The 15,657-nt window shown below is 37.6% G+C and overlaps 1 protein-coding gene across 1 annotated transcript in view; it reads right to left on the reverse strand.

The window, feature by feature from the left end:
* Positions 1 to 15,657, reverse strand: part of LOC126482111 (tyrosine-protein kinase hopscotch) — a 190,481-nt gene that overhangs the window by 68,018 nt on the left and 106,806 nt on the right. Inside the window, exon 12 of the mRNA XM_050106087.1 lies at positions 7,281 to 7,414. Within this exon, the coding sequence (XP_049962044.1) occupies positions 7,281 to 7,414 (134 nt within the window). The remainder of the gene's footprint in view (positions 1 to 7,280; positions 7,415 to 15,657) is intronic.

A 15,657-nucleotide genomic window follows, 5' to 3' on the forward strand; every position in this document is an offset into this window, starting at 1 on the left:
CTTTGGACGACGAACTGGCAATGAGAAACGGAAAATTATGTTTGGATGCTGGAATGTGCAAGGTATTTCCACTAAAATAAATTTACTCCCCGCAGAACTTGACATGTTCAACATGGATGTTGTCGTACTCTCTGAAACAAAGAAGAAAGGCCAAGGAGAAGAAGAACTGGATAATTATGTACATATCTGGAGTGGGGTATCAAAAGCAGTAAGAGCCAAAGCAGGAGTCTCCATTATGATAAAAAAATCATGGAAAGAAAGAATCACAAATTGAACATTCATCAATCAACGTATAATAACTGTTGAAATGACATTATTTGCTAGGGAAGTTGTGATTATTGGCGTATATGCACCCACGAACGACACAAAAGATAAGGAGAAAGATACATTTTGGGACACCCTCAGGGAGACTATTGAAAAAATCCCAAGAAGAAAGGAACTGATTATCATGGGAGATCTGAATGGAAGGGTAGGAATTAGAGAATCTTGTAGAATAGTAGGAAAACATGGAGAGGACGAATATAATGACAATGGAGAACGATTGATTGCAATTTGTGAACAATTTGATCTAAAAATTACCAACACATTTTTCAAACATAAGGACATTCATAAATATACTTGGCAACAGAACACCAAAGAACTTCGTTCTATAATAGATTATATTATCATTAGGCAAACAAGTAGTTTCAAGGCAGTAGACGTCAGATCTTATAGAGGAGCCCAGTGTGGATCTGACCACTATCTAGTTAAAATGAAGTCTTTCTGGCCATGGAAGAATGCAAGGAGTGATACAAGTAACATAAATAAAACAAACCAGACTGAGAAAGATGAAAATTTACCTTTTAATATTGACAGCCTACAAGACGAAAGTATCAGAACACTCTTTGCGGCCAGGATGGAAAGGAAACTGGTTGAATCATTTGAAGGAAGTACAGAGGAAATATACGACTATATAAAAGCTAATGTGAAAATCATAGCAACAGAGGTGTTGGGTAAAAAAGATAGCAACCACAACCGTGCAGCAGAGTGGTGGTCAGAGGAACTAGAGGTCCTCATTAGAGAAAAACGAAATGCGTTCCTTCAGTGGTTGAATGATAAATCAGAAGAAACAAGGTCAATATACAAGGAAAAGAAGAATGAAGTGCCAAAAAAAATACGGATGGCAAAAAATGAAGCATGGGAAAGAACATGTGCCAAGGTGAATAGCAAATTAGGATTTGGGAGAGCAAAAGAAGCATGGTCAGTATTAAAAGGGCTTCGACAGGATACAAAAAGCAAAACTAATCTCCAACTGATAACACAAAAGGAATGGGAAGAGTATTTCCAAAAATTATTAAATGAGGACAGAGAAGAATATCTAGAAGAAGGAACAGGGGAAGATAAAGGACATGAAGATGATGAGATCCATATTTTAGAAAGTGAAGTACTTCAGGCGTTGAGAACAGGAAAGAATGGTAAATCACCGGGACCAGGCAATATCAATCTGGAGTGTCTGAAATATGGTGGTGACAAAATTGTGAAACTGATAACACAGCTCTTCAACAAAATGATACATGGAGATTCAATACCCAACGAAATGAAGCTAGGTTACATTAATACAATATTTAAGAAAGGAGATCGCAAAATTTGTTCAAACTATCGAGGAATTTGTGTTACAAACACATTAATGAGAATTTTTGCGAAAGTAATTAAAAACAAACTGGAAAAAAATTTTAGAACCCAAGAAGAACAATGTGGATTCATGGCTGGGAGATCATGTGTAGACCATATTTTCACATTACGACAGTTTTTGGAGAAACATAGGGAAAAATCAAAAAGTATAGGATTAATTTTCATAGATCTAGAAAAAGCGTATGATACTGTTCCAAGAAAATTACTTTGGAGAGCACTACATATGGCAAACATAAACCCTTCCTTGATTAAAATAATACAACAGATGTATAAAGATAACATTTGCCAAGTGAAAGTTGGTAATAAACTTTCACAGAAATTTAGAACAAGCAAAGGCCTTTTACAGGGCTGTCCCATGTCACCATCATTATTTAAAATCTATATAGATATTAGCCTTAGAACATGGTCTCGTAAATGTAATAGTATGGGATTAGAAATAAGAGATGGAGTTTACCTACATCATTTATTATTTGCTGATGATCAAGTAGTCGTAGCACAAGATGGGGAGGATGCTAACTATATGTGCAATCAACTAGCAGTAGCATACAAAACTTGGGGTTTGAAGATTAATTACCAAAAAACAGAATAAATCAGACTAAGAGCAGCCGACCAGTTGCAAAGGATAAAGTAATCTTTACCTAGGTTTCAATAGATATAAATCTATCTTCTTCAGAAGACGGCAGTATTATAACAACATGAAGTGATATGTCCTTATCGTTTAGGCAAACATCTGCATAGTTACATTAATCATGTAAAATATAGCCCTGAAAACAGGGTTTGTCAGACAAATAAAATAGGTACATAGAAGTTGCAGAGCGCCTAAGCGCTTAGGCGCTCTGCAACTTCTATGTACCTATTTTATTTGTCTGACAAACCCTGTTTTCAGGGCTATATTTTACATGATTAATGTAACTATGCAGATGTTTGCCTAAACGATAAGGACATATCACTTCATGTTGTTATAATACTGCCGTCTTCTGAAGAAGATAGATTTATATCTATTGAAACCTAGGTAAAGATTACTTTATCCTTTGCAACTGGTCGGCTGCTCTTAGTCTGATTTACGTGGAACCGTTGCTGTAGCGCAGCTATGTTTAAAGTACTGAAAAACAGAATACTTGACTAATGATTCAGATGAGCTATACATTGAAGGAAAGAAAATCAAAAAGATAAACACTTTCTGTTATTTGGGATCCATTTTAGAAATCGAGGGAAAATCAGACTCAGAAATCAATAAAAGAATTAGTAGCGGACGGAGGGTCATTGGGATGCTTAACTCAGTCTTATGGAGCAGGAATGTAATGAGCAGAACTAAAAAATTAATATACAAATCCATATTAGAGAGTGTGGTTCTGTATGGAACGGAGACCTGGACAATTAACATGAAGCACATTAAAAAATTACAAGCTCTAGAGATGGACTTTTGGAGAAGATCGGCAAGAATCTCCAGGAAAGAAAAGATAAGGAACACCGAAGTAATAAGGAGAATGGAAATAAAAGAAAGAATATATGACGTAATGGATAGGAAGAAATTACAGTGGTACGGGCATGTATGACGAATGGAGGAAGCCAGAATACCAAAATTGATACTGGAGTGGGAACCGGAGGGGAGAAGAAGAAGACGACGACCTGTGACCACCTGGCTCCAAAATGTACAGCACACAATGAGGAGAATGGGCGCAGAGGAAGAGGACACGCAAGATCGAAACACCTGGAGAAATATTTTGAGAGTATAGTTTAAGAACGTTTATTGTTTGTATTGTCATTTCCAGGTAAATTATTATGTTGGAGATAAGCCTCTGTAATGAGGAAAAGCTCAAAATAAAAAAAAAGAAATATGAATGAGACTAAATGTAAACTCAGGTGTGAAACTGAGCTTTACCATACTGATAATGATAAAGCTTTTTTGATTTGCCATTTCATATTCATTTTACAAACTTTTTGTCTAACATATACTATGATTATATTATTAATATTCTGTAACTGGTCCTATACATGGTTTTGTTCTTTGTCGTGCAGTGTGTGACACTTAGTGCTGTTCTACAGCATAAATAATAGCACAATTAAATCAACATTTGGTAAGGAACTGAATTCCAATCCTTTCCTAGTGGAAGAAAAAGTCACAATTTATGTGGTTTGATCTCCACATTTTCTTTTTCATTTAGCAGTTTTACGTGGCCATGGTGGTATAGCAGGTAGAGCACTAGACTCCAGCCCTGGAGCTCTGAGGTTCAATTGCAAGCAGGGTCAAGCATGTTTGCTTGTTCCATTTCCTCCAGGAAGGCATCATGTCCACTTAGCCTGTTATCAAAGTGAGTTCCAGAAACCTTTTCCAGAAGTAAAGGGTGGCTGGGTAGAAGAATCCATCACCCCAATCAATCCTCCTACCAGTGCCGTGGCAAATAAAGAGTCTGCAGTCAGGCTGATAGCCCCTGCCGGACTTGCACTACAGACTTTACCTATACCTGTACCCTTACCTTTACCTTTGCAGTATGTTGATAAGTTCCAAAGTGCCTCCACAAACAGTTCTCCAGTTCTGGCTGACTTCTCTCCACAGAAGTAGAACATTACTAACAGTCTGAACAATTGTATATTATTTCCATCTTTGCTTTTTCAATGTATAAACTGAACAGTATAAGCTAAGGACTGCATCACTGTCTTACAGTCTTTTTAATCTGTGCACTTTGTTCTTAATCTTCCAATCTTATTGTTTCCCCTGTTTCTTGAAAATATTGTACTTACCCATCTTTTCTTAAAACTACCTCCTATTTTTCTCGGAATTTTGAATATCTTCCGCCATTTTACAATGTTAAACGCTTTTCCCAGGTTGACATATCCCACGAATGTCACTTGATATTTCTTCATTCCTGCTTCCTTTATGAAGTGCAATGTCACAACTGCCTCTCTGGTGCCTTTACATATCCTAAAACCAAACTGATAATCATCTAAGAGACCCTCAATGTTTTTCTGTATATTATTAGTTTCAGCAACTTGCTTGCACCAGTTTTTAAGCTGACTGTGTGATAGTTCTCAAAATTATTTGTTCTTGCTCTCTTCAGAAATATGCGGTTGCTATTTTTTCAAAAGTCTGAAGATACATTGCAAGTCTCACAGATTCTACACATCAACTTGAATAGTTGTTTGGTTGCCATTTCCACCAAAGATTTTAGAAATTTTGATGGAATGTTATCTATTCCATCTGCCTTACTTTATTTCGCGTCTCCCAAAATGGTTTTGAATTGTGACTCTAATACTGGATCCCCTCTCTCTTCCATATTTACTCCAATTCCTTGTTCTCTCATGTCATTAGACAATTCCTCCCCATTATAGATGCCTTCAGTGTACTCTTTCCACCCATCTGCTCTCTTCTGTGTTTACAGAGAAATTCCCACAGTGCTCTTACTGTAGCTTCCCTTGCTTTTAATTTCACCAATGGTTATTTTGACTTTTCTATATCTACTAAAAGCGGATAAAAATTCGCTTGATGCCTTCCCAAGTGACAGTCTCCATTCCTCCTGAAATATGTAAGTGAAGACAAGACATGGCTTAAATTCAAAGAAATAGTATCAACAGCAACTGAGAGATTTATACAAAATAAATTAATAACAGATGGAATTGACCACCCCATGGTACAAAAAACAGGCCAGAATACAGCTGCAGAAGCACCAAAAAAAGCATGCCAAATTTAACAGAATGCAAAATCCCCAAGGTTGGCATAGTTTTACAGAAGCTCAAAATTTAGTACAGACTTCAATGTGAGATGCAAAAGTTTCCACAATGAAACTGTATCTTGAAGTCTGGCAGGAAATCCAAAGAGATTCTGATTATATGTAAAGTACATTAGTGGCAAGACATAATCAATACCTTAGATGTGCACCAGTGACTCTAATGTTACTGATGACAGTGCCACTAAAGGAGCTACAAAATGTGGTTTTTTGAAATTACTCCACCAAAGAAGACAAAGTAAATACTCTAGAAATCAAATCCATAACTGCTGCCAACATCAAGTAAGTGAGAATGAGATACCTTTCGTGTAGTAAAGCAGCCTAAATTGCTTAATAAAGGCAAGTCCTCTGATCCTCATAGTACACAATTAAATTCCTTTCAGAGTATACAGATATAATAGGTCTGTACTTAACAATCATATGCTACCACTTGCTCGATGAAAGACTTGTAACTAAAGACTGAAAAGTTGCACAAGTCACACCAATACTCAAGAAGCAAATATAAGTAATCCACTGAATTAAAGACTCTTATCACTGATGTCGTTTTGCAGTAGGATTTGGAACAATTACTGTATTCAGTCATTATGAATTACCTTCGAGAAAATCATCTATTGACACACAGTCAGCACAGATTCAGAAAATATCATTCTTGTGGAACAGAACTAGCTCTTTATTCTCACAAAGCAATGAGTGCTATCAACAGAGATTTCAAACTGATTCTATATTTCCACAAGGCTTTTGATACTAATCATCATAATCAGCTTCTTATCAAACTGCATGCCTACGGAGTATCGCCTCAGTTGTGCGACTGGATTTGTGATTACCTTTCAGGAACGTCACTGTTCATAGTAATCAATGGAAAGCCATCAAGTATAACAGAAGTGATGTTTGGCATTCCCCAAGAAATACTATAGGCCTTCTGCTGTTTCTAATCTATATAAATGATTCAGGAGACAGTCTGAACAGCCATCTTAAATTGTTTGCAAATGACACTTATTTAACATCTAGTAAAGTCATCTGAAGACCAACACCAACTGCAAAATGATTTAGACATGATATTGTATGGTTTGAGTACTAATAGAAATGTATTAAAGTTCAGTTACACGATTAATCGCAAAAATCTAAAGGCTGTCAATTCAACTAAATACCTAGGAATAACAATTATGAACAACTTAAACAGGAACGATTACATAGCTAATGTTGTGGGGAAAGTGAACCAAAGACTGTGTTTTATTGAAGATGATTTAGAATATGCAACATGCCTACTAAAAGAGACTGCCTTACTATACTTGGCTGCCCCCTGCTACAGTACTGCTGTGTGATATGGGATCCTTACCAGCTGGGACTGACAGAGGACATTGAAAAAGTTCAAAGGAGAGTTTTGTTTTTGTTTTATCACAAAATAGATGAGAAACAGTTATGAATATGACACGTGAGTTGCAGTGGCAATCATTAAAAAGAGGACTTTTCCATTGTGATGACATCTTTTGGCAAAATTTCCGTCTCCAACTCTCTCCTCTGAAGGTAAAAATATTTTGTTGAATTCACTTATATAGGGAGTAATGATCATAGTAATAAAACAGGAGAAATCAGAGCTTGCACAGAATGATTGAAGTGCTCATTTTTCCCACACACTGTTCGAGAGTGGAACGGTAGAGAAGTAGAGTGAAAGGCATTTAACTGTGAATTGCAGAGTAGTCATGTGGATGTCGAACCTGTTGCTCACATTAAAACCACTGTGAGTGTAGTATTAATTAATTACTGGAGATGGAAAAGGTTACTATTCTGACACAAGATGTATTACTGTGCATCTCACTCACTGTGTAAGTAACAGACATAATCCAAAATTTCATACTTATTACGAAATGCAATCGATAAACTTACCTTTGATTCTCTGTCTAGTAACCACGCACCTTCCAAGCTACTGCCTCCACTATATCGTGTTGAAAGACCACCTATTGACACATTATCTCCATCCAGAGTCCCATTGACTCTCGGATAATCAAGATCTGTCATTTCTGAAAATTACATTTTAATTACTTATTCTGCATGTCATTGTTACTGCGGCTTTGAGAAAAAAAAACATTTTTTTGTTCGGTTGATATTTTAAATGTTTTCTATGTTACCTTACATATTCAAGATTGGTATTTTGATTTTCAGATGTGAAACACAGTACTAGCAAAATAGAGAAAAATACATTTAAAAATTATGTTCAGAAAGTACAAAACCTGGCGACAAACGATCTCCAATTTTAAAAGAAATGATATACAAATTCTTGTGGCGTACTGGGAATCAGTATCAAGTATGTATGTACCAAAGGTCTCCTTATTTATTGTGAACTAAAGTACTGGTAAATTTAGGTGTTTTTCTAAAGTTTTCAGTTAATTCAGAACATGTGTCTGGTGGCCAATAGAAGTATTCAATTGCTTCTTTTATCCTATTCTTGATAGTTATTCTGAACTGAATCATTTGCATGAAGACTTAATTGCTACTTCAGCTGACTAAAAATTCTTATCTATTGCTGTGAATACAGCATCTCCCATATCATGGAGCCTTTCATTTGGTATATGTTAAATGAGTCCCATATATCTGTCATCATTTATTGCAATTTTTTATTATTACTGTTATTATTATTGTTATTATCTCTTAGTATTGTACTACAACATCAGGCACTATTTTTCTTCAATGCTTTCACAGTGGATCACTAATGTAATATGATCCACCAATTCTGTATCTGTTGGGGGCATTTTTTGGGGGCTGGTATAAATGAAACATGACAAGGGACACAGAATATCCAACATATATAAATTACCATGCAGATAATTTGTCACTGCAGAAGATAAACTACAAAGTGAGCACCAAATTATATTCAATAATACAGGATGTATCAAAAAGAATCACCAAATTTTAAAAAATCATAACTATTCTGTTATTTGAGATATGTGCTTGAAGAATGTATTATAGGAAAGAGCAAACTATAGGGTTTTAGATGGTTCCCACTAGGTAACAGCAGTGTATGCCCACTTCAGTTCTAGTAAAAATGGTGTTGGTACAACAGAAAGTGTTTTGTGTTCTATGTTTTGTGCAGTGCAAGTCAGTAATAAATGTTCACAGTGGCTTTTGTACTAGGTATGGTGTGGATCCTCCTAGGGCACAGAGCATTAGACAATGGCATGAACAATTCCAAGAAACAGGATTTTTGTGTAAAGGCAAATTGCCGGGACATCCCCTAGTGTCTGACACAGACGTTGAACACATCCACCTTAGTATCATAAGGAGTCTGCAGAAATCCGTTTGCCATGCACCTCACCATGCCCTCGATGTCCATCTGGTGTGTTTTGGGTTGACATTTATACATGAAACCATACAAAATTCAGTAACTCCAAGCTCTTTGTGAAGGTGACAAACAACAATGTTTGGAGTTCTGTAATTTCATTCTTGGCAAGATGGAGGATGATAGTTTTCTTCCACACTTAGTGTTTAGTGATGAAGCAACATTCCACTTAAATGGAAAGGCGAACTGTCATAATGTGAGAATATGGGGTTCGGAACAATCACATGAAGTTGTACAACATGAGAGGAACTATCCAAAATTTAATGTGTTTTGTGCAGTTTTCATGGGAAAAGGTATATGGTCCATTTTTCTTTGCAGAGAACACTGTTATAGGAAGCACATATCTCGATATGCTTGAGAACTTTCTTTTCCCACAGTTGAAGACTTCATTTACCAACAGGATGGGGCACTGCCACAATGGCATCTGGAAATGTAGGAATTTTTAAATCAAAAGATTACTGAACAATGGATTGGTCACACTGAACCAAATGATTCAGCCTTACATTACTGGCCTCCAAGGTCACTGGACTTGACTGTATGGGATTATTTCTTGTGGGGGTTTATAAAAGACTGTTTTTGTGCCTCCATTACCAACAACAATGAACGAACTGAGACATTATGTAAAAGCAGCTGTGGAAGCTGTAACTAAAGACATACTCACTGTAGTGTGGGAACAATTTGAATACCGCACTGACATATGCCATGCATATAAAGTGGGGCATAGTGAACACCTATGAAAAAAAAAAAAAAAAAAAAAAAAAAAAAAAAAAAAAAAAAAAAAAAAAAAAAACTTTCTGAGTTTCCTGTTTATCAAAAATCAAAATTCATTATATACGTTCATTAGTTTCATAAATATAGATGTGCCAAATTGGATGCACCACGTATATCAATATTGAGATGGAAATTATTGCAGCAGGTAACACTCTCAATAAGGACTAAAGCTGGGTTTCTCATGGGATTACGCCAGAGGCAGATCACAGTATGCGCTGTGGACAAAGACTAAAAAACATTGTCTTGAATCATACATGGCTAGGCATGAAAGGCATTAAGATTTGTAAATGATTTAGTAGTGTAGGTTACATTCTGCCAGAATTTTCCATTACCACATCAGCATTAGGATCTGTAATACAGCTATAAGAGGACAGTACTGTCAACTGTTTGATAGTCAGCAACCTCTGGCGACTTGGCCAAATGTTTGTGGGGTTTGACTTTGTTGGATGGCCGAGATCACTTTGTTACAAAATTATTATTCAAATAAATATGGATCATAAAACAAGTGGAACAGGTAGAAATCTTCAATTCACATTTTCAGAAGGTTTTGTTATGATACGAACCTCTGAAGAGAATTTTGGCATTCGCTCACTACCCATTTGGGTCTGCACTCACTATTCACATTTTCTTGTATGTGTCTTCCGAATTTGCCTCCTCATCTGCAATATATTTATTCTATTCACTGTGATAACTACATCCAAAACTTAATTTCATTTTCTGGTACATTACTGAAAGTTCATAATCACTCACTCTACTTCTTGCTGTTTCACTAGCCCCTCATCCCATCTTCTGTCTTGTGTTAGCATCATACATCACTGTCACTGAGCTCTGGAGAGATACGCAGCTACTATAAAAGTTTGTGTTGGGAGGGACCCTTCTAAGGACACAGCGACTACAGAACAACGAGTGTAAAAAAGACATAGAGTAGAGAGAGAGAGAGAGAGAGAGAGAGAGAGAGATGCTAACTCAAATGCATTTGGCAGTTAAATGGGCAATGCTTGAAGCCCTCATTGAACAGCGTAGCAAACGCTTATCAAAACGCCACTCACGATACTCAAAGAAATACAAGTCATATAGAAAGGATATCAGTGGCATGGTAGTTAAGAGTCCAGACATTGATGACTGACACAAGAAACGAAATTATGGGTAGCAAAGCAGGAGTAGAAATGCTAAGCTCTTTTTCAAATGTTTCCTTACAAAGGAAAATTCAGGAATACTACCTTATTTAATTCTCGTAACACTAGAGCGAATTAAAATAAGGTAGTATTAATTCTCGTAACACTAGAGGCCCCCCCATGAACCATGGACCTCATCGTTGGTGGGGAGGCTTGCGTGCCTCAGCGATACAGATGGCCGTACCGTAGATGCAACCACAATGGAGGGGTATCTGTTGAGAGGCCAGACAAACGTGTGGTTCCTGAAGAGGGGCGGCAGCCTTTTCAGTAATTGCAGGGGCAACAGTGTGGATGATTGACTGATCTGGCCTTGTAACACTAACCAAAACGGCCTTGCTGTGCTGGTACTGTGAACGGCTGAAAGCAAGGGGAAACTACGGCCGTAATATTTCCCAAGGGCATGCAGCTTTGGCCTTGTAACACTAACCAAAACGGCCTTGCTGTGCTGATACTGTGAACGGCTGAAAGCAAGGGGAAACTACAGCCGTAATTTTTCCCGAGGGCATGCAGCTTTACTGTATGGTTAAATGATGATGGCGTCCTCTTGGGTAAAATATTCCGGAGGTAAAATAGTCCCCCATTCGGATCTCCGGGCAGGGACTACTCAAGAGGACGTCGTTGTCAGGAGAAAGGAAACTGGTGTTCTACGGATCGGAGTGTGGAATGTCAGGTCCCTTAATTGGGCAGGTAGGTTAGAAAATTTAAAAAGGGAAATGGATAGGTTAAAATTAGATATAGTGGGTATTAGTGAAGTTCGATGGCAGGAGGAACAAGACTTTCGGTCAGGTGAATGCAGGGTTATAAATAAAAAAATCAAATAGGGGTAATGCAGGAGTAGCTTTAATAATGAATAAGGAAATAGGAGTGCGGGTAAGCTACTACAAACAGCATAGTGGACGCATTATTGTGGCCAAGATAGACACGAAGCCCACACCTACTACAATAGTACAAGTTTATAATGCCAACTAGCTCTGCAGATGATGAAGAAATTGAAGAAATGTATGATGAGATAAAAGAAATTATTCAGGTAGTGAAGGGAGACGAAAATTTAATAGTCATAGGTGACTGGAATTCTAGAGTAGGAAAAGGGAGAGAAGGAAACATAGTAGGTGAATATGGATTGGGCGTAAGAAATGAAAGAGGAAGCCGTCTGGTAGAATTTTGCACAGAGCATAACTTAATCATAGCTAACACTTGGTTCAAGAATCATAAAAGAAGGTTGTATACATGGAAGAATCCTGGAGATACTAGAAGGTATCAGATAGATTATATAATGGTAAGACAGAGATTTAGGAACCAGGTTTTAAATTGTAGACATTTCCAGGGGCAGATGTGGACTCTGATCACAATCCATTGGTCATGAACTGTAGATTAAAACTGAAGAAACTGCAAAAAGGTGGGAAATTAAGGAGATGGGACCTGGATAAACTGAAAGAACCAGAGGTTGTACAGAGTTTCAGGGAGAGCATAAGGGAACAATTGACAGGAATGGGGGAAAGAAATACAATAGAAGAAGAATGGGTAGCTCTGAGGGATAAAGTATTAAAGGCAGCAGAGGATCAAGTAGGTAAAAAGACGAGGGCTAGTAGAAATCCTTGGGTAACAGAAGAAATATTGAATTTAATTGATGAAAGGAGAAAATATAAAAATGCAGTAAGTGAAGCAGGCAAAAAGGAATACAAAAGTCTCAAAAATGAGATCGATAGGAAGTGCAAAATGGCTAAGCAGGGATGGCTAGAGGACAGATGTAAGGATGTAGAGGCTTATCTCATGAGGGGTAAGATAGATACTGCCTACAGGAAAATTAAAGAGACCTTTGGAGAAAAGAGAACCTCTTGTATGAACATCAAGAGCTCAGATGGAAACCCAGTTCTAAGCAAAGAAGGGAAAGCAGAAAGGTGGAAGGAGTATATAGAGGGTCTGTACAAGGGCATTGTACTTGAGGACAATATTATGGAAATGGAAGAGGATGTAGATGAAGATGAAATGGGAGATATGATACTACGTGAAGAGTTTGACTGAGCACTGAGAGACCCGAGTTGAAACAAGGCCCTGGGAGTAGACAACATTCCATTAGAGCTACTGACGGCCTTGGGAGAGCCAGTCATGACTAAACTCTACCATATGGTGAGCAAGATGTATGAGACAGGGGAAATACCCTCATACTTCAAGAAGAATATAATAATTCCAATCCCAAAGAAAGCAGGTGTTGACAGATGTGAAAATTACCGAACTATCAGATTAATAAGTCACAGCTGCAAAATACTAACGCGAATTCTTTACAGACGAATGGAAAACTGGTAGAAGCCGACCTCGTGAAAGATCAGTTTGGATTCCGAAGAAATGTTGGAACACGTGAGGCAATACTGACCTTACGACTTATCTTAGAAGAAAGATTAAGGAAAGGCAAACCTACATTTCTAGCATTTGTAGACTTAGAGAAAGCTTTTGACAATGTTGACTGGAATACTCTCTTTCAAATTCTAAAAGTGGCAGGGGTAAAATACAGGGAGCGAAAGGCTATTTACAATTTGTACAGAAATCAGATGGCTATTGTAAGAGTCGAGGGACATGAAAGGGAAGCAGTGGTTGGGAAGGGAGTAGGACAGGGTTGTAGCCTCTCCCCGATGTTATTCAATCTGTATATTGACCAAGCAGTAAAGGAAATAAAAGAAAAATTCGGAGTAGGTATTAAAATCCATGGAGAAGAAATAAAAACTTTGAGGTTCGCCGATGACATTGTAATTCTGTCAGAGACAGCAAAGAACTTGGAAGAGCAGTTGAACGGAATGGACAGTGTCTTGAAAGGAGGATATAAGATGAACATCAACAAAAGCAAAACGAGGATAATGGAATGTAGTCGAATTAAGTCGGGTGATGCTGCGGGAATTAGATTAGGAAATGAGACACTTAAAGTAGTAAAGGAGTTTTGCTATTTGGGGACCAAAATAACTGATGATGGTCGAATTAGAGAGGATATAAAATGTAGACTGTCAATGGCAAGGAAAGTGTTTCTGAAGAAGAGAAATTTGTTAACATCGAGTATAGATTTAAGTGTCAGGAAGTCGTTTCTGAAAGTATTTGTATGGAGTGTAGCCATGTATGGAAGTGAAACATGGACGATAAATAGTTTGGACACGAAGAGAATAGAAGCTTTCAAAATGTGGTGCTACAGAAGAATACTGAAGATTAGATGGGTAGATCACGTAACTAATGTGGAGGTACTGAATAGCACTGGGGAGAAGAGGAGTTTATGGCACAACTTGACAAGAAGAAGGGACTGGTTGGTAAGACATGTTCTGAGGCATCAGGGGATCACAAATTTAACATTGGAGCGCAGCGTGGAGGGTAAAAATCGTAGAGGGAGACCAAGAGATGAATACACTAAGCAGATTCAGAAGGATGTAGGTTGCAGTAGGTACAGGGAGATGATGAAGCTTGCACAGGATAGGGTAGCATGGAGAGCTGCATCAAACCAGTCTCAGGACTGAAGACTACAACAACAACAACAACAACAACAACACCAGAGAAATGACTGACTTAGATATTAGTGTCAGTGGCATTGAGGAAACACCTGAAATTACTAAAACTGAACAAGGCCGCAGAACCTGATGAAGTCCTTGTCAGAGTCTACACGGAATTTGCAGGTGAGGACCCCTTCTCTTACCAATGATATACCACAGAGCAATTGAACAAAAAACCTTCAAAGAAAGCACAGGTAACACCCACTTACAAATAAGGTAGTAGAAGTGACCTACAAAACAACTATTAAATACCACTGACATCCGTCGGTTATAGAATCTTACAATATATTCCAAATGCCTTTTCAGAAAATTACCTTGAGCTTTAATTTTAGAACTGACCCATGAGGGTACTGTCTCAGATCTCTTGGTTAAAAACTGGCCGGAACTTTACGATTCAGTTACACAGAGCAGGGTACCAATGCTCATAAGGCCATTACAACATCAATGACTATGCGTCAAACAGAAACATAAGAAAGATATTGCTGCATAGTCAGTGGGGCAAGAAATTGATTTCACATTACTTGACCAGTTAACATGAAAAATTCGTCTCTGAAACTGAAAATATTGGTTGTAAACGCACAAAGTTCAAGAGTATTGTATAATACACCTTAGACAGTTATGTGCCACATAAAAAGTGAGAGATGGGAAAGACTTGCTGTTTTTCAACAGCCTTGTTGGAAAGCTGTTCTGACAGCAAAGAAAGCTTCACTGCTAGTCAGTAAGTTAGTCAGTAAGTTATATATCTGATAGATCATTTGAATGATTCTTTTAATGAAATGATTTGAAGCAAGTCATTACTACTTATGCAACTAGAAGTTTAAAAATAGGCCAAAAACGCATATGGTGGGCCCTGAGTAAAGCATTAAACAAATTTGAAAGCAAAAATTCGAACTACTGAGCTGACAGAAAATCCTACAAAGTTTAAATGTTCTGTTATTAAGACCAAAGTTGTCTGGTTGGATACTCAGTGATCACAGTTGCATTCCAAAGGAGGATGACAGAGAGAAGGGCGAAACACTAAATTTTTTTTTCCAAAATTTCAACTAACGGAGATCCTACTGCGAGTTTTGCAGTGCGCACATCATGGTTTAGTGATTAGCACTGCTGCCCCTAGATCAGGGGGTCCCAGGTTTAATTCACATCTGGGTAAGAGATTTTATCTGCTTGGGGAATGGGTGTTTTGTTGTCCTCATAATTCATAATCATTTCATCATCATCGATATGCAAGTTGCCAAAGTAGCATCAAATAAAAAAAAAATTGCACTAGGCAGCTAAACAACCCCAGATGGATCTTCTGGCCATTAATGCCATACGATCATTTCATTTTTATGGATGTTTCTTTTCATCATCACTCAAATGTCAAAACGAGATACATCAAAATAAACAGCCATGGGATAGGAAGTCAACTAAAGTCACTCAAAAGATGAAAAGTGATAGAACCTGATGGGATATGTATA

Source organism: Schistocerca serialis, chromosome 5, assembly GCF_023864345.2.
Source record: "Schistocerca serialis cubense isolate TAMUIC-IGC-003099 chromosome 5, iqSchSeri2.2, whole genome shotgun sequence".
Lineage (NCBI taxonomy): Eukaryota > Metazoa > Arthropoda > Insecta > Orthoptera > Acrididae > Schistocerca > Schistocerca serialis.